Source organism: Mercenaria mercenaria, chromosome 10 (genome assembly GCF_021730395.1).
Source record: "Mercenaria mercenaria strain notata chromosome 10, MADL_Memer_1, whole genome shotgun sequence".
NCBI lineage: Eukaryota > Metazoa > Mollusca > Bivalvia > Venerida > Veneridae > Mercenaria > Mercenaria mercenaria.
The window spans coordinates 47,438,128-47,459,067 of NC_069370.1; the positions used below are offsets into that span (position 1 = coordinate 47,438,128).

General features: G+C 34.5%; 1 protein-coding gene across 3 annotated transcripts in view; it reads left to right on the top strand.

Annotated features, from left to right (window-relative positions):
• The window catches only part of LOC123561682 (uncharacterized), a 27,971-nt gene continuing 7,031 nt past the window's right edge, over nt 1–20,940 (top strand). The window contains exons 1-4 of one of the 3 annotated variants that reach the window (XM_053553008.1): nt 1–443; nt 4,385–4,645; nt 17,623–17,761; nt 19,742–19,865. In XM_053553008.1, coding sequence (XP_053408983.1) covers nt 435–443; nt 4,385–4,645; nt 17,623–17,761; nt 19,742–19,865 — 533 coding nt within the window. In that variant the 5' untranslated portion in view covers nt 1–434. Of the gene's footprint in view, nt 444–4,384; nt 4,646–7,201; nt 9,004–17,622; nt 17,762–19,741; nt 19,866–20,940 lie in introns of those variants that run through there. The other 2 variants (XM_045354206.2, XM_045354207.2) reach the window with 2 other exon arrangements.

The following is a 20,940-nucleotide window of genomic DNA, read 5'->3' on the forward strand; positions in this document are numbered from 1 at the left end:
TCCATTAAGCAAAACTAGGAACAAAACCGAAAAAGATTATCAAAGTCAAAGCAAATAAACCAAATAAAACTAGATATATATTTTATACATCTTTTCCACGAGATACCACTCGCGGGATTTATAACGGTTGTGAAAATCACAGATTGTAGTATCGAACTTTTTTCCGTTTGAGAGACGTACGTGTTTGCGTTTTATAATAAAAAACAAGGATATTAAGTAAACATCTAAGCGGAAAAAAATACGTTAGTTGTGCAATACAGTGATAGTTAATTGTACAAAATTCTTTGCAGAGATTTGACGTATCGCAAAAATTTTGATTTATGGTTTACGATAATATAGAATGAAAGGACAGTAGAACTTGAAGACAGTAGGAGTGAGTGACATACAGGATTTGACGGCAGACTTGTGATACAGGAGATCAGCGGGGGATCAGTATGGCTCAGGTAGGTCAGATTGGTTTTACATTAAAGTAATCATTTTATCATTTATGATAACATATACATAATGTTTGAAATTGTTACACGCATTTGAAACGAGTTAACGTGTTTCTCTGAATACTAACTGTACTGGAAAAAATGAATACATGCAATTTTCTCAAAGCTTTTGTCAGTATAATTAAAGGATATTCGGGATATTCTATATAATTTCATACGAGTTTCTCGTACACATTTTCATATATACATAATAGATAAAAAACATGAGCATTTTTTCTTGAAATAACCCCACTGTTCTGTTCTGTTCTGTTATCATCTGAAGTAGCTCACCACTGCTACTTGTTGCAGGAGCCTTTCATCATCAACTACCGTGTTTAAATGACCTATACAACATGCAAAACATAAAACATGCAAATACTTAACACGATAAGGTTGTCAACATTTTTACAGGGCACGTTAACAATTGCATAACTTTTAATCATGGGTGAATTTGATTAAAATCAAATAAAAGCCCATAGTAAACATATTTATCATTTTGTTACTCACTTGCAATCTTCATTTTTCATGTATTCGATAAGATTGTCGTATTTATTTAGTATTTCACACATTATGTATACTTCTGAAATTATAATGCTAGATTCGAGTACATATTGAATTGTAACAGGGCAAATAATATTATATAAGGGAAGTGTTATAATTATAAGTGAAATATATCAGACAACTACTACTACCTAATGAATGCTATTTTCCTCTGTATAGTGACTGTAAAGTGCCTTTGTCTGTATCTGAACTTGTCCGACAAGTGGTGTTCTTTAATCAATTTTATACACGAGAAACCTGTGTAATGAATTAGCTATGAAGTATGTAGAGTATATTGCTTTTTTATATATATATAACCAGAAAAAGGGTTATTATTACACGAGTGCTTAAATGATTAAAGAGCAAAGTTCTGAATCGTTCCAAAAGATAAACGAACGTCCATATGGTACAGTTTGAACTTTTGAATAGTTTGTGTATGTCGTCATGAATGTTAAAATTTGCGAAACATTGTTATGAAAACAATGGTCAAAGACAAAATGGCAAGTTATAAAGTAATTTTTGGGATTTCATATGTCATTTTCTTCAAAAGAGAAACAAAACTCAAGTTACAAGAACATTAACATCTGCCAACACAAATAACAAACCTTTTTACACGTGACGAATGATCATTTGCAGTATAAATATTTTGAAATATTTAAGAAGGAGGTATAACTGAATTTAATTAAATGTTCTATTGTCGCAGACTTATAATAATGTTTGGTGTCCTGTCAGTCAAAACAACACATTATTTTTGATGATGATTGATGATGATGACGTAGTTTATTTCAACAAGGCTTAGCAATTATGGAAATACAGTGTACGAGATTGACGAGTCATTACTTATTTATGTTTAGTCTGAATAAATTATTTCATTTCCACATATTTGTGACCGTTTGTCAGTATTGTATGAGGTAAAAAGAAAAGCCTCCGTTGGTGATTCCGTTCAAATTCTGAGTCGTAGTCAAATTTGGCAAATACATATATTCATATCGTCATGTGGAGAAAGATTGAACCTTATTTAAAAATGACCAATCTCAAAACGATTCAAGTATATCTTCCCTTTAAAAAATGCTAAAATATATAAGGAGAAAATCTTCTTAAATTCACAACAATTCATTCTTCAATATCAGTAAGTACTCTAAGTACATTTAAAGAAACTTCTAACACCCCTCGATACCTCTGTCAATACCATTTATATTGAGAAAAATACATTCATGAAATTTCTCGCATGTTTGGAAAAATACACTTTGACAAAAATATATGAAAATTTCAACAAAATCGATTGATGCCATATAATTTTATCATTTCAACCAAATTTCAATAAAAAAAAAGTCACAATAATACACATAAATGCCTACAATATGAAAACGAGCAAATTTTGGTAAGATTTAACAGAAACAAAACGATTTATTTATCCTGTCAAATCTTGAGAATGTATTTAAGTTTGGTTTGATAATTGACCATTTACCACTGAAAAGTTAATATCCACATCTATGTGACCTTATAAGTTGTATCATGTACTTTTTTATAAAAACCCTACATTTATATGTATTTCTGTGACTTTAAAAAAAAACATGTACAGTAGAGGTCATAAAATGAATGAAATGATGCCTATGCATGGTCTGAACTATTGAAATTTTACTCTGTTATTGACAAATTATTTGTCTAAAGTATGTAGGAAATTTGATAAATGTACTATTAAAATTATGAAAGATTTCGCCAAAAATATCGAGGGTTGCTTTATAATAGATGATGGGTGAAAAGTCAATGCCGAGATGGATGTATTAAAAAAAGGGTCACATCATAAAAAGTACTACTCAACAGAGCAGCCTCTGTATACAGCAGATCTGTTCTGGTATATCTGGGGCGTACTGCCCCTCAGAGGTTACACTGTACAAAATACATTTGAGCCGCACCATGAGAAAACCAACATAGTGCATTATCGACCAGCATGGATACATGCTGTTCGCTTTCAAACCCTATTGCAATTAGAGAAACCGTTAGCGAACAGTATGGATCCTGACCAGACTGCGGGGATGCGCAGGCTGGTCTGGATCCATGCTGGTCGCAAATGCATTATGTTGGTTTTCTCAAGCTGCGGCTCAATTTTGTAGACAGACAATCAATTTAATTTTCGACAATGCCAGACTGAAAAATAAAAATGACAGTTATCATAAGGCTATCCATGTAATGCCTTTTATCTATAGAAAGCAAAGACGCCATTAAATCACTCCTTTGATTTGAATTTGATGTTTAAACCTATCTTAAGTCGTCCAGATTTCAAATGAAAATCCCTTTATTTTCCGTGTATATTTGACAATGTTGTAAAACTGCATTATAAGGATTTCTTGACTTTAAAAACTACTCGAAAAGTAAGAACAAAGTCATAAATTGTCCCAACCTAAACGTTTTCAAGGGTGCCCAGTCTTAAAAAAGGAGACCTCCCCTATACCTAATCCCTCAATACATAGAAAGCTACTTTTATCTTATGTTTTTAGAACTTATTTCTGACTCGTGCGTACTTGAACACCAAGTAAATTAAAATCCAGTTATTATAGTAAGTCACAAGTGAGTTAGCACTTTCTCTACCAGTCACGCCTCCGTATTGACAAATAATCCATTCTCAAGTTAAAACGAAGCTTGAAATGCATACATGTTAAAGTATTGTAACAATACAGGCAGACTGGAATCTTGTCTCTGATCAAAATTTAAGCAAATGTCTGGGTTTTAACAGCAACACGCGTAAGTTTAAAGTATATAAAAGTCAAATTGAAAAAGTCACGTTAGATGACACTGGATTCGGACAATGCCAAAATTTCTGTCTCTACTGCACCACAGAGAAAAAGTTTCACAACAGCAATCTTTAAGTGCCGTGTGGCGGCTGTAAAAAGTCTCCCTGTACTTGGATTCAGTGTTGTTATATTTTCTGGTCCTTTGGGATCATGAAGCCCATTCAACATGTGTGTAATAGAGTTCCACGTCTGTGCAAGAGGCGTGAGAGGTGTTGCACATTTCATTACCTCTCATTAACAGTCTCAATCAAACCGAGTCTGTTGTTGTTCTTCTTGGTTGCATTCTTTGCTTCCAAAGGATCTTTTTACAGCTTTTATTATTCTAGATGACGAATTCCATTACATTTTCAAATGTCTACAAAACGTTGTAAATTGAATTTTAAGAAATAGGCAAACAGATCATTTTAACATATCTTTAACTAAACATTTAAAATCAAGAACTCCTGTGTCACCGATTTTCCTCAAAGTTTGAATTTAAATACATATGAACATAAAAGAAAGTCTCAGTCCCTACGTTTATTTTGGATAACTATTTTACCTAATAGAATCATACTTGTACTTTGTAATTTTATTATTCAGACGGATTGGGTTGTCTATGGAAGCCCCTTGTGGCATAAAGATACAGTTCAGGAACAGATCAAAGACTTACCGGGGACAAAGGAACGTATAACTCTAGAAAACAAGTTTGTGAACGATGCTATACGGACCACAGTTTACTATTACCCCAGGAAGAAACCTATTATACCAGTATACAGTGCCAGACATGACAAATGTGCCCAGGCTTACTTCCAGTCACCAATGGTCAAACAATTACTCAAGAAAGAAAGAATGTCAGATGATGTAAGTACACATGCACTAAATATTGTTATTTGTAATTGTTAAAAACGGCTCATGGATGCTTTGCAAATAGAAGATATTTTTTTTTTTTTTTGGTTGGGTTTAACGTCGCACCGACACATTTTAGGTCATTTGGCGACTTTCCAGCTTTAATGGTGGAGGAAGACCCCAGGTGCCCCTCCGTGCATTATTTCATCACGAGCGGGCACCTGGGTAGAACCACCGACCTTCCGTAAGCCAGCTGGATGGCTTCCTCACAATAGAAGATATAGTTTAGCAGTCGTTGATTAACCAGCTGACGTATAAACTTATCCGAATTGTAAGTCCCATATGTTATTGCAGAATTACAATCATCTATAATACCAACATGTACAGTTATATCTATTCGCAAAAGATATTGAAAACTGTAGATTACCAGTTATGTACGAAATGTAATGCTATATATTAATTGTACCTGCAGACTTACGCTTACACATATAGTAAAATGCAGTATTTTTAGAATTGTCTTCGTCGTTTGATCTTTTTTCTTTACATCATAAGACCTGTAACTCTCAGAAATTATTCGTTTTGAGATGTACCATAAATTCAAATAATATTTGTAAAACATTGACAGATGACTTTAGAAACCGTTATCTATTTGCAATCAAAAGTCAAAATTGGACTATCAGAACTAATAAATCATCATTTGTTTGACCAAATAAAAATCCATTTATGATTTATGTTAAGTAGCTAGATTTATCTCTGAAGAGGTTCCGTGTAGTGAAATATAATAACACGAAATGGTAGAATAAATACTTGTAGGGTATGAAATTTGTGCATATCAGCTTGCAATTAAGATTTTATATACTGAATATTGAATGTTATAAACAACATAGCCGTGGAAATATCACCTTGCCGTCATAGTGTGTGAAGATTACTTCACTGAATTTTCATGCGGAAAAAAGTTGTTCTTAATTGACTTTATCAATTTATATCAATATTAAACACATGAAATCACATTTTGGTAAAAGGGTTGGATGTTTTAATTGTATATACAGATCAGTATTGTTATAGGTAGATCCCTCTTCCACTACCATGCGACGTTATTTGGAAAAGTAGATCTCAAAATAGTAACCATAGTAACTGTGTTTGAAATTTTATAAAAAAATTATCAAAGACCTACAACGAAATAGTAGATAAAAGTAAAATTAATAGAAATACTAGCGTGTATCTCATTACGTGTGAGTGTGCAGTGCATCCGCCTTAGAGTATCACAACAACACAGGCCTTGCAAAGGTTTTTTTTACATTTGAGATTATGAGTATGGAAATATTTTCTCTCCAGCTGTGTCAGGGTCAGAGATTAAGATGTATCTTGTTTTGTTTATTTATTTGGTAGCGTTTGTTTGGGCGATCATAGAAATATAGAAATATGTTTGATCAAAGTGACACGACCTTTAACGACATATCTATGTTTAAAACTGAGAAGTGTCTTGTATAAGTTACTTACAGACCCAAACTAGGGTTGGAGAGTAAGCTGAGAGTAAACTATCTGTCAAGTTGAACAGTAGTGATTTGCCTTTAATAAAACTATTCCAGTACATATTGGTGACGGAAATATTATTGAGGAATGTACGGAATAACGGTTGCACTTTTATAATATTTGTAAGACGGTCACCTTGTTTCAGACAATAAGCAATATAGGTGTCTTCGACCGAAACACTTTCACATTTTTTGTCGAAGGACATTGGATCTAAGTCTCAGCCAATGACTATATTGTTCCCTTACCATCTGGCCAAAAGGCACCCAACTCAATGTATTTGGGTAAGAACGCAGTGAGTACAGCATACTAGTAGTAACTGTTGTCTTCTTATAGATCATAACTCAAAACTCTTACTTCTCAAGATATTTGGCTTATTTACGTCCAAAGGTTTTTGTTAAGTGGTTCGAATGTCTCAGACATCAGAATGAACTACAAAAATGTAAATGTTACCACAAAGGTATGTTGGTGGATTCTGCCAAAGACATCTGTTTGTTCCTTAGTTTTTCGCCCGCGAAAACACGACGTTTTCGTCCGCCTGAAGATTTTGTGTATCGTAGTTTCGCACGCGAAAACACGAAAAGACAACGGTTTATATTGGCACAAGGCATAATGATGTCGTCATTTCGTTCGACCGCGCCTTAATTCGTCGTGTTTTTTTCATGCTTTAGCAGGCGTAATTACGAAAAAATAAATGTCGAATTGACGATGAATACGTCGACAAAAAGACGACAAAACAAATAAGACGACGTTTGCAGTTATCCATTAAACGAAAAGCAAAATTGCGTTGTAAATGCAACCGCGAAACACTCGCCCTTGGTGATACGTATATTTAAGAAATGCAAGAAATGCATATGTGCCATTGCAATCTCTGTCATTGCATTAACTTTTTCTCATCACATTCTCGTTAATTCCGGCATTCGCAACACAGCTGTATTTTTTTTAATCGTGACTCACATATGAATCTCAATAATCCAGTAATGTTTGCACGAGGCTTTGTTTACGAGATAAAGTGTTTATATTCCATACAGTTTCTTCACAAAGATGAGCGACTCTGATCACTTACGTGCTATATGTTTGTTCAAGGATTTGACTGACATCTTCTAATATACTAGAAACGTTTAATGATTACATGAACGCATAGTTCTAGATCGAAAGAGATTATTTACTGGATATGTAATGCTGACAGAAATTGATTTCGTTTGAAAATTAAGACTTTTGTAAACTATTTTGTAATTTTTGACAGTTGATATTATATCACTGACAAGTCAGTCAAGTTACAGATCACGAATTCCGATTCGAAAACGTATAGTCAACCTGATTTTCTTCTGGATGTACAATTCGTTAATCTATAGGGATTTCTGTCTTAAATGTAATATGATATTGTCTTTGCAACATATGCTTTACTTAGCTATAGGAACACTAAATATCTAAATACATTATTATCATTTTCGGTAAGTACACATGAACTTGAGCCACCAAGAATTGAGCTTTAGCGATCTTTTCGCAGTCCTTTCGTCATATCGAAGAAATTGCAAAACCGCCCTGTTCCATCTTTGCTATTAGTGTATGTGTATTTTTATGGCGATTACATGCAGGATATATTTCGCAAATACCGGCGGAGGTTTTGTTTTAGTTTTGGCTTTTTCTTTTACGGTTGCAACAGCGCGTTTTTTAAAAGATCCGCCATAAATGTTTTCCTCCATTATGCAGCAGAGGCATTTTTATTTTAAAATAATATGTTTTCATTTATAGAGATTATCTGTATAGGTATAAAAAGAAAACGACCTGACAATACTTTGTTGATTTCACTTAACAGATATTTCACGCCGAAAGAATTTATTGACTTTTGATTAAATATTGAAACACAGTTATCAATATTTGTGAAAACTGAGAGATTTCTATTCCCATAATTTACAATTTACAAAATCGCTGTGTTTCTCACTTCATGGAGTGCCCCCGTATCTTTGACGATAATTTACAATTTATGATCTGCAAACATATAAACTAGCTATCATATCGCGAAAACAAACAATAAATGACTTTTAACAGTTTTGGAACTTGAACAATTCAAAACTGTTTGAACCGTATCTGAGTGGCATAGCGCATCTGTCAAAAAGAAAGATCAGCGGGCAAAGGGAAATAACTGATTGCACTTATTACGGAGATAGTGTTTGGGATTAACACTCAGTTTATCCGCTTTAATTTAAGCCGATCACATCGATCACCGGATCATTTTTAAACAGTCTATCTTTTAATCTTTTCAACATTTGAATATGTTTGTAAGAGATACTTAAAAGTGATGTCTAAATGAACAGAAACAATTTGTAAGTGGTAAAAAAATGGCGGACTACATGATGGAGATTGAGATAAGTAAAGCTGGCAGCAACAAAGACAGACAGAGCGGGAATACTTTACGAACAAGTAGTTTCCAAGAGCGCATCGATCAAAATGGTTCCTCCACCCCCGCAGAAAGAGAAATTGAAAACATTCTTCGTACGCATACAAGGGGTAGCCCTAGACGAAGGCGCAATTATTCGCCAGTGAAATCTTATTCGCCGACACGTGAGCGATCAACGTCACAGTCTCCACGACGTGAACGTTCTTTTCTCCGTTCGACGTCACCGGACAAACTACCTTTTCGGAAACCAACGATATGGTCGCAATGGGAACAGTCGAAAAATGATGGACAAGACTACCTTCAGGAATATAATGTGAAACAAATGACTAGTTTATACGGGAAAGACTTACGTGGAAAGGTTGACGCCGCGTCTGATTGGTACAGAGTGAACGGCCTTGACCGTAGTAAAACTCAGACAGAAGCGTTAAACTGGCTGTCACAGGTTCGTTTAATATATACCCTGTCATTTAGATAATGCGCTAAATCAAACATAAGAACTATGGTGGCATATTTCTGCCACGAAATAGCTAGGTAGCAATCCAGATACTTCAAACAATTATCTTGATAAGGCGAAGATTTTCTTCAAAGTTTATCTCAATAGTCGAAAATTTCTGGAAATATTATTATGATAGTTTACTTTTATATCTCTGTTTCTGTTGTGTAAGTGCCCATAGCTGCCACTTATTAACTAGATAGCTATTTTGATACTTTCAGAAATTATCTTGATATTTCGTTCTTTTCTGAAAAGTTTATCTCAATAACCTTTAGTTTCCTGGAAACAAGATGCATATCTTGAAAAAAATAATTTATTGCGAAAATATTTTGAGAAAAAGGCACATTTTTTTTTTTTTTTTTTTTGAAAAGTTAAGATATTATTGCGATAGCTACAAAGCATCCGGCGGCAGTTCAAAGCATTCACGCGAAATTTAGGCTAAAACATTTTCAGGATATAAATGAAAATATCTGGAATGTTTACAATATTATTGTGCCCCCCCCCCCCCCCCCCCCGAAAATGCACACAATTCCTGAAATGTTTACAATATTATTGTGATAGCTACCTAGCTATCTCATGGCACCATAAATTTGTTATTTTCTTAGTCCGAACTAGTGTGAATATTTTTATAATCCAGAAACAAAAATGATTGGTTTATTATAACCCAACAATCGAAGTTTGGGGGTGGGGGTGGGGGTATATAAGAACAGAACAGAACAGAACATATTCTTTATTAACTTGTACAACATGTACATTGTTAGATATTATACATTACAAAACACAGATTTAATAAGTCACGATATTCAAAAGTTACAAAACAAATATAATAAAACACATGCTAGTATACACTAATTATTAGAGGATGAGCTGATTACGACAACAATTTCCGTTGAAAAAGTGAAATTCTTCGCTTTAAAGACAATTTGATAAATTTACATAATCTGAGGAGTTTATTTTTATTAGTGTACGTTAGTAATTCAATATGTTTATACATATTTGGTCTGTTATAAAAATAAGATTCAATATATTTTCCTCTTAAATAAGCTAAACATGAACATTTACAGAAAAAGTGAAATTCATCATCTATATCATTTAAATTACAAAAAAATACAAAACCGTTCATTTCGTCGTATTCTGTTAACTCCATATAAGAGTGAGCTTGTCGGTCTGTCGGTCCGTTAGTTTTCATGGTTTCCGGACAATAACTCATGAAAGGCTTGACTGGTTTAAATAAATTTTGGTACACAGATGTAACATCAAAAATAGAGGTCAAGTTCGACTTTGCCTACAAACCACCATTCTTGACGTTGTTATGGACCCTTTCCCGCTCAAAATTTGCCAAACTTACGGTTTCCGGCCCCAATTTCACGAAAAAACTTAAGTAAGTACTTAGTTAAGTCTGTTATTTTAAAATCTTGCTATTGCTTAAGCTATTGTTATTTAATGTTGATTTTTTCTTTACTAATGTATTTATAGCTAAATTAAACTTTGGTTAGTAGTATTTGTCTGCAGTACTTTTTTAAGTCACGCAAATACGAAATTTCTATTTAAGCACGAGATAACGAACTTAAGTATTTGCTTAAGTACATTTCTTCCATTTATACTTCATTTTCTATAAAATTCAGAATTCTTGTGTTTTGATCTATGAAATAGTCATGTACGGGTCTGATATAGATGAAAAAGTCAACATTGAAGACGCATAAAGGGCAAAAACAAGCAATTTAAATAACAGACTTAGCTAAGCAATTACTTAATTTTTTTCGTGAAATTGGGGCCAGGACTCATGAAAGGGTTGACAGATTTAAATAAGTTTTGATACACAGGTGTAACATCATCAAATATAGGACAAGTTCGACTTTAATATTGGCTACAAACCACAAATTTTTGACATAACTTAAATTGCACTTTTTGTGGCCATTCCATACTTCTGTTACAAGGCCGTATTGTGGGGGTATTATTCGTTACTCTTGTGACAGTTCTATTTAGGATTGAAAAATGTGTTATTTGTTTTTCCCAAGTTGGAACATTCTTTACACATACTGACGTAGAATCGACACACAAATATTGTTTCTATGACGAGATTATAAGAATCTTTCACTGGTTGAAGGTGCAGATGGAAATATTTAGCTCGAGGGTAACTGTTTAGGAGGTAACGCTGCTCTGCTGAGTTGCCTCAAAGCAGTTATCTGAGAGCCAGACATTTCCATCTGCACCTTCAACCAGTGAAAAACAAATTTTCTTGCAAGTCGTATTCTTCAATTAATAGAAGAAATAAAGTAAAATGAATGTTTTTCTTTTAAGCACTTTTATCAAAGTAGCACATGACTTTAGGCATTCATTCATAAATTACAATAATGACTTTTTCCAGCACTGACAGAAACATGTAAAACTCCTATCCGACAAGCAAGATAAAGAATCACGTGCATCGTTTCTAATAATCAGTCTTCGTAAACTTGCTTTCTTAACACAATGGAATTAATACAAACTTTTGATTCATCTGCCATTAAGAACGAATTTGAATAATTTTAGTAATGTATTATTCTCTTCAAGGGAGTGTAATACTTTGTCTCAGAATATTTCTACCATGTAATCATTTCAATACACGAAGACGTTTAAATCTTTACTTATTACATTTCGATCCGATTATTGCGTTTTGTTTGAAAGGAAAACTACTTAACAACGCGCTCAGATTTCTGTTATATATCAGAATACAGACTATTGTTAATGCGTATTTTACCATGGTTGTTTACTCACTTAAACATTGATCCTGTTGAATAAGGGACCCTGTAACCCCGTGAAATAGTCGGAATGTCCATACGTATGAAGTATTCGATACTGACTTGTTCTTAAACGTCACCGTCACGATTTGTGATTTACCTGAAGAAAAAATGCATTTGCTTAAATGTGTCATGTCTTAGGGAAAGTTTGTCCAACAGATTCAAAATCACGCCTGGATTCATTTAAATTTAATACTTTTGTCTATGAAAGTTGACCAAAAGTAACTTCTATAAATGAAGCTGACATACGTGTAATGATTAAGGACTTCTTTCTACTACATAATATTTCCAACTGCTAAATCTAATCGACCTATGCGTGTATGGGTGGATAGATGGGGTTATTTACCTCTCCTTCACAGACTCATGTTTTTCTGATCGCTTTCAGTGCTTTCAACGGATATTTTAACTATCACAACAACAGTATTTAAGTACCAGGTGGCGAACTCTTAATTGGACTGTTGGGATTATTGAGCCCATTCAATGATCCGCTTAAACCGGCGTTCCAGTGGGGGGGGGGGGGGGGGGGGGGGGCGACTGTGTTGGTTTTTCATTATACCAAATAAGCCGTGTCTGTTATTATTTTACAAGTACATGTGTAAGATCATACTATGAGATGTAGCGTGTCTCTATCGCAATTGATATGAACAACTTTATCATGACGTGACAGAATTTCTATATTTTATTTTTATAACTTCCGTTATCATTAAGCTATATTAAAATTTTAATTACAATTCTATATGTAAGACACCAGATACCCAGATGCCTACTAGAGGATTTTGCTTGTATTTGAACAATAAAAAAACATGAATATTCGTTCGATAATTTATATTTTATTATAACAAATCCGGAACAGTAATAAATCGGTCTGAAATGCTTAGTATAGGACGCCAATGTTGTATTTATAGATTCTTCTACTCGCCATGAAGATCAATTTGAAGCCATTGTAGGATATTCACATATAGTAAATATCTGTATTAGTCTCTCCCCATATATTCATACTATTGTAGTTCATTGAGACTTAAAACTTTGGACTTCGGTTGTTAGAGTTTTCAGATTTATGTTTAAGATGCGCAGTGTTGACGGAACACCACATTTTCAGCCAATGCTCTGGAAACAGCTTTTTTTTCATTTTGAATGTAGAATTTTCTTGCCTCGATATGAGACACCAGCCCTAGCCGAAAATCCAACTGCAAAGCGCTTCACGAGTTCCAATTTTGACGGTAGTTTATCTTTGGATCATACTAGCGATGGGGTTTGTATCCGCTGTATTTTATTTTAAGAACATCCAAAACTATTTTCATTTTACTGTAGCCCAGTTTTATGATATCTGTTTTGTATTCACGAGTCCAAATAAATGTTATATCCAAGGTCATATACCACCTTTTTATACTCGTATCTTCAACAGCTCTACCACAATACCGTCTAAATCATCACATATTTTCGCCATATTTTTGATTTTGTTTTTAAACCATAAGATGTTAAAACGAAGAAAACATTGCAATGTACCAATTGCGAAAATTTCGTGCACACCTCTCGGACATTTTTTCATACTTTTCGATTATAAGCTGAAAATCAAGTCTACGTCAATGTTTTGTTCGGATTGCATGTAACTAATTAATTTTTCTGTTAGATTTTTTTCAATCGCGTATGTTTCTTCGGAAGATACCAAAACCACATTATCGTACAAAATGTAAAGAGTTTTATTTCCTGAAAACGCTATTTTTCTCGTTTATATTGTATTGTCATTCTGTGGAACAATATGTTTTGTTGTTGTTGTTGTTTTTGTCTTGTCTTGCCCTATCATTTATGTTGTGTACATGTTAATATGTCACACATTAATCTCCGATGATCGTTTGGAATATGTTAATTGTGACTCTCATCTTAGAGGGGAAATCAAAACTGTATCAATTTAGAAGTAACCACCAGTAGGTTATGTTACTGGACAAAATGTCCGAACCTCAAACTAATTCCAGCATGAAGTTTTATTGCTGATTTATGATCTTTAGTTAAGTATACACTACAGGAAAAAAGTCCTCAAAAGAAATCTAAGCCAAACACTGAAAATTAGGTGACATTTAAGGGCAGCTTCCTTTAGATTTTAATTTAAAAAAGTATTGCAAATTTATCTACAATCAAATCAATTAAACAAATTATTAGTATCATTTCTTTATTCACATGCATGCATTACATAATAAAGCAGTTCAAGAAGCATAAATAATTGTCGTAACTGTTTATGAATTTCGAGCAAATTTTGATATTATCAAGTACCCCACCCATCTGCAGTAACATTGTGAATACATTTTTGTTTCAAGAATCCTCTATGAATGTTCTTTTTTTCTTGTGTCTGACTTTGAGATACACATGTTTAGTATTTAAACCTTTTAACTCCAATGCCGATGAGTATGTTTTAGAAATATGTATGTATAAATTTGGTTAGAAATTATGTACTGAATTTTGACACCTATGTTAAGAATTTTGACACCAAAGCTTTCAAGATGACAAAGATGGTTAAAATACTAAAGGTAGGCTACCAGTAAGTGCTAGAGATCTAAAAATGTCTTTTTACTGATATTCAAAGAACACGATTATGCTATAGTTTACCAGTAGAAGAACAATACAGCATATGGTTTTTTATCGGCCACAATAAGTATTAGATGTAGGCGTTACTTCAGAACTCCAGATGCAATATCTTTGATTTTTAGGACGTTTTTCTATGTTTCATTTCCTTACATACTACTTATTCCACACCAAAATGTTTATGTTGGAATTAGTTCAACACTAGAAGTTAAAATGACCAGCCTACAGTACAAATGCTTCGTATAAATGTTAAATTATAAATTGACTGTATGATTGTGTGTATGTGTGAATGTATATCAGTTGAAGGCCATACTGGAAATAAGTTGTAAAATATCTGTATTTGTACACTTAGTATGTCACCTTCAGAAAATAAAGTTATTATTATTATTATTATTATTATTATTATTATTGTATTTATAATGATAATGAGTTATTGCCCATATATCAATAAAAATTCACATCCCCAGACTTTGGTGATGTAACAATCAAAAAACGTGTTATTGTGCCAAATGTTTATCAACTTTATCGACTTATTAACATGACATTATGTGAATTTAGTCTGCATTAACCTTGGAATGTTTTGTCTCTATGTATGTCCAAAGACGTACCAGTATCATGTACACCCATTCTGCCTTGAGGGTCAGACACGTTAAACCTTTGATTGTTTCCTACAATGATATATATAAGTATACATGTATATGGCTTTTTTCGTGTGTTTTTTTTTTCCGTCTGTTTCAAATAATGAAATAAGAATATGAGACATTTGGAACATAAATAATACATTATGCAGAAACATTCTCAAAGATTTGGATTAGCTATTTAACCTTTGGTCAAAGAACAATTGCCCCAGCAATATACATGTTTTGCGTTAATACAGATTAAAAGAATAAATCTCGTTGGGGGATTACCTATATCTTAAAATTATTCGCATGTATTATTCTTTTCATTAAAGTGAAATTAATTGTTTGTTTCCAAAACTCTTGTGTATTAGACAAAGTGGAACTCTTAAAATTTTCAGCATATCCGGTTGCTAAACTCTGTTAGACGCGAGAAAGCTGATGTAAAAAGTATCTGTAATTCGGACATTGGTGTTATTGATGTCGATTAATAATTTTGTTTGAAATAATGTGCTTTGTTTTTGACTGATATTGGAGTTGTTGAAGGATATTTTGTTTCTACGTGACGTCATCACACATTGATCGGTTGTTGATCACATAAACAATGGAGGTAAGAATATTACTGTTTCTGTCCCCAATACTTCTTTCATTGTACTAAACCTAGGATGAATTATGTCGATTTTTCTCTATCAAATTTTATAGACATGTTTTGTTTTAATCAATATACAGAAATCTAGTGAAATATCTCTGTTTCCTCTGCTTAGCTTTTCCGAAAGAAAAATTTGTCAAGAGAACAACCAAATCTTATTTAGTCATGTTTTTAGTAGTCAATTGTAAAATTAATCTAAGACCGAAATTGTAGATTTTGACATATTTGTCCTATCTCTTACAGGAAGCCGTGCAGGAAGCCGTGCAGTCGGCGAGTATGCCTGTATCGTCTACTCCACGAGGGACGCAGACGGCCAGGTCCATGTCAAATACACCATCACAGTACGGCCATAACAAGTTCGTCGGTAGTCCGTACAAAAACACAGTAAGCCTTATCACGAGGTTTACCCACGACAAATTTTGAAACCATTTTATTACGACGAGTAATCACACTACGTCGTATTTTTAAACCTGATTTTCATTGCTTATAACTGGAACGAAAATAATATTAATTCATTAAAATTGTAGATCCCGTTGCATCTTTGTTTACATTTCATATCCCAAAATAAAATATTGACATTTTGTTCAAAGTTAGAGAAGTAATACATACCCACGTGACATAAGGGATGATTTAGTAAATGATGTAATATACCAAAGTTGTTTTACCGGCGAATTGAGAAAGAAGTATCAGAAGTTTGATCCAAAATCAGAAAAATAACATGAAAGGAAATAAGAGAGAAATTCTTGTTTAACAAAAAACATAGCTGACAAGAGATGTAAGCCAGTGATTTTAGTTTTTTGATAAGTTTAAGAAGACTTCAACCAGTATTTAGAATTGTGTGTGAAACATGACTCGAAATGCCTAGTAGTTTCATAGAAAGGAGGTGGTACCTACATAGTTACGTGTAAGATACAGAGTAGATGTCGAGAAGTGAATGCGAAAGAGGTCAAAGTGCTTCTTTATTTATGTGCATTTTGATCTCTTTCGCATTCACTCCTCGACATCTACCCTGTATCTTACACGTAACTATGTAGGTACCATCTCCTTTCCATGAAACTAATAAGTATTTCGAGTCGTGTTTCACACAAAAGACTGAACGGAAGGTTAATGATCAAAGAAGTTAAATAATATCTTATTAAGGGTCGAGTATTTATTATTTAAAACACTCTATTCAGATTATACGGAAAAGATGCTAAAAGGAAATCAAAATATTACAATTTTACAATATTTTGATTTGGTTCTTGTCCTTGCCTCCAAGTCCGCTAATATATGACACGACACACTCAGTTATGGAGAAACATGTATTACTTGTTTTTATTATTTTTGTTGTTGTTTTTTATTATTATTATTTACGGAGTATATATTGTAAATAGATACGATATTGTTTTCAATAATTAGTAAAACATTGATGATTGTAGTGATAGTGAGAAGGATGGCGATAATGTTTTTACTTTGAAATTAGCAAGGTTTGCTATGCAAATATGGAAAACTGACTACATTTTGTTTAGAGCCCTTGGTAAGGTTGGGACTATTTCATCCCGTAATGCTTTGACATTCTTAAAACAAATATGAAGGAGTTAAAACCATCTCCAGGTCATTTACGCCTGCTTTCTCCTCGAAAGTTTATTTTTCAACGTTTCTGTCTTTTATGTCACTACCAAACGCACCCTCTCATCCCATTATATCCAAAAAGTTACCGTCTTTTGTCGGCATGCCCTACAGATACTACGCTTTGTGGTAGGAAAGAAACATTCAAGATCTGCGCAAAGCTTGTTTTGAACTTCTAAAGAAACAAAAGACTCGAGAGACGTTCTAAAGTGAATGCTGAGACATTCCCATTAAGTCATATGAAGTACAAGACTACAAATGGTTGCACAGTTGGGGTAACTGGTTCACTGTATCTGGGGACAGCGTATCATTTAACACATTACATACATTCCTATTTCAGGAAATGAAGACAAGAGAGATGTTGAAGGAAGAGAAAAATATAAACAAATTATCACACCGACACAGGATTCAGCGAACTCCTAGTCTACAGGACATCAGATCCAGAGAGAGTAAATTCACAAACGACGCAATTGTTACCGGTGAGTATTTCATTATTTTGTAACTGTTGGTGGTAAATGATTCTGGAATTTGTCAAACCACTACAAAATAAAACTAACGTAAAGCTGGCGAAGTGAAACGAATATATTACCCACGGTATAATTAAGATTTTTGGCCCGTAATAACAATCGGCAAATTACGTTTTCTCCGGAAGCGATTTCGGAATTCTCCGGTTTTCACGAAAAGTAACGTACATTTCGCCGAAAGGATGCCAGATGACCTAACGAGAATACGTAATAACACGGAAATTGCCGAGTGTCATTACGGGTCCATAATGTTAAGACATAACAAAATTATGTATTACTATTACTGCATGTTCTTGTAATATAGATACAGTTGAAACTCGTTACTTCGACTTCCCAGGGATCGAGCGTTTTAGTTCGAGATAACCGAAAATCGGCTTGAAATAATATTGTGTTTACTTGTTTCCGTGATCGCCGGAATTTCGAAATAAGCGAGTTCGAGATATCGAGTTTTACTGTAATCTAGTCAAATTTGTAACTGAGGAGTATTTGCATTAAGGGTATATATGGTTGTAAATAATTAAACATCATTTACATGACAGGAAACAAAAATAATAATGAGATAAGTGAGCTGTGTATGTAATCCAAGTGAAAAAGTCGGATTAATTTAAGGACCAGCTTTTGTAACCGTCTTCGAGTGGGAAACTGCAATAGATTATGGTTTGCATATAGGCATTTGTTTGCTTTTCACATCACAGTTACTGTTAGGTGACGGGTTGCCTCGGCAATAAAATTTTTCCTACATCTTGACCAATACACCATATTCGTACAAATGCCCAATTCACATTTGACCCGGGCGCCGTGCGATAAATTAGTCTACGATTTTCCTTGCGGTTTTTGGGGCATCTTAGGTGGCTACGGGCTACAGCGAATGTGTTCACATTATATACGAGCATCGTGCCATTTTTGTACAGGCTCTCATGGGACGCTGCGCGGAGATTATATGGAAATCAAGCAGTTTCAGTGCAGCTGCCGTGCAGTCTCCGCAAACTTCTCACGGAAATCGTACGACGCCCGTACGGATCCGTGCAGAGTCAACGCGGAGAAGATACGGTGACATTTCTCTGAAGAGGCGAATAATAAAAACATGCTCGAGATGGCCAATTTATAAATGTTTTGTCCATATCAAGGCCGCCGCACGGCAATGGTGCGGCCGCTGTAGGGTTGGCCGCACGATGATTGCTCAATGTCCGTGCGATTTCACGGGTACTGCACGGGCAACGGAGCGGCAACTTTGCGGCAGCTGTGCGAGGGCCGTACGAAGGTCCCACGAGTGTACAATCTCCGTACGATTTCTTTTGGGCAAATCGTGCGTTGGCTGCACAATCAGCACGCGGCCACCTAACGATGCCCGTGCGGGGAGTGTGCAATGCTACCTGCGACATGTCTACGGACTACGGGCTTACGATTTTTTCAAATTTGTATAACCTTTCGCTAAACAAAATCGTAGAGGCTGCGGCGCCCGTGAATCCGTACGAAAGTCACACTGCCGCCTCCTGCCTCCGCACGGAGGCCGCACGGAAAGGAGGATACGGGCAGTCTACGGGCTCCGCAGGTGCATCGCAGGCCAAATGTAAACTAGGCATAAACGACCGTTTATATAAAACTTTATAATTAAGGCAGTTTCATTCGGGTAACCTTTACAAACGTTTTTCAGTTATAAATGGAAAAATTAGTGAAAACAACAAATTATCATGTGTTTCTATAACATAATCTGAAAGTATCTAAGTTTTAAAGCCTTCTTAAGAAATGCGGCAATATTTTCCAGATATCTTTTTTTTCTCTTTTTTCTTTGTTGTCTTAGGATCAGGAGGTCAGTCCGTTTAAGCTAACCTGTTGGAAACGGTTACGTAGAATGTCAAATTTTATTTATTTCACATAAGGTTAGATAACTTTGAGCCATGTATGAGTTATATCTGGAATTTTCAAATTATGCAGAAAGAAGACGTACGAGGTTCAAGGATATCATCCCACAGTACGACGCCTCCTCAGATCGCCATTGTAAAGCCTACTTCAAGAGAAAAGATGTTCAACAATTACTTAATGTAACACGTTCCAGAGAGTAAGTATCAAATTTGCAATGGTGTCGCATTAAAATCCCCCTTGCTGGACACATAACAGAGAGTAAAGTATCAAATTGGCAATAATGTCGCATTAAATCCATCTTTGTTGAGCACGTAACAGAGAGTATAGTATCAAATTGGCAATGATATTGCATTAAATTTTATCCTTGTTGGGTACGTAACAGAGAGTAAAGTGTCAAATTGGCAATGGTGTCGCATTAAAATCTATGTTTGCTGGGTACGTAACAGAGAGTAAAGTATCAAATTGGCAATGGTATCGTATTAAAATTATCCTTGCTGGGCACGAAACAGAGAGTAAAGTGTAAATTGGCAATGGTATCGCATTAAAATCATCCTGGGCACATAGAAGTTTCTTGTACTTTGAGCACGCATTTGTTTATCGGCCCACGTGTCTCTTCCATCTGTGATAGCTTTATGACCTTATTTAAACTTTCATTCGTTTGTAACCTTTCAAGTACAGGGTGGCTAACCCACCTGACTTTTCGCTATCGTACAAATAGGGAGAATTGCTCGATTCATGTAACATTTCTGTTTGTAATTTCCATGTTACCTGGTGGATATTAATTAATTAAAAGGCGTCGAAGACAGAAAAACGAGTACTTTCCTCTGCACAAAATGTCTACCACACTTAATCAGTCTTTTCTCCAAACACTCCGACCTTATTCTAGTGTCTACGTTACCTACACATTTGGGCGAAGCGTTTTAGAAAAGTATCAAGAATTTCAAGCAGACGCTTCGTGGTGGTGAAACCACCCATTTTTCTGTCTTCGACACTTTGTAATTTATTAAAATCTGTCAAGCAATAAGGAAATTATAAGCAAAAAAGTTATTTAAATCGAGAGGTTTTACCCGTGTGTACGATACCGAAAAATCACGTGGGTTGGCCACCCTGAAGTAGATACAAGCTAAACTAAGAAACGAAACTAGGCTAGTATCACCATTTTTGATATTGAATACGCAATGTCATTTTAAAGATAGGGTCCTACGTATGTATATCATCTGGAGACATCACTAAATATCTGTATAATATATTACATTAAAACAATATAGAGC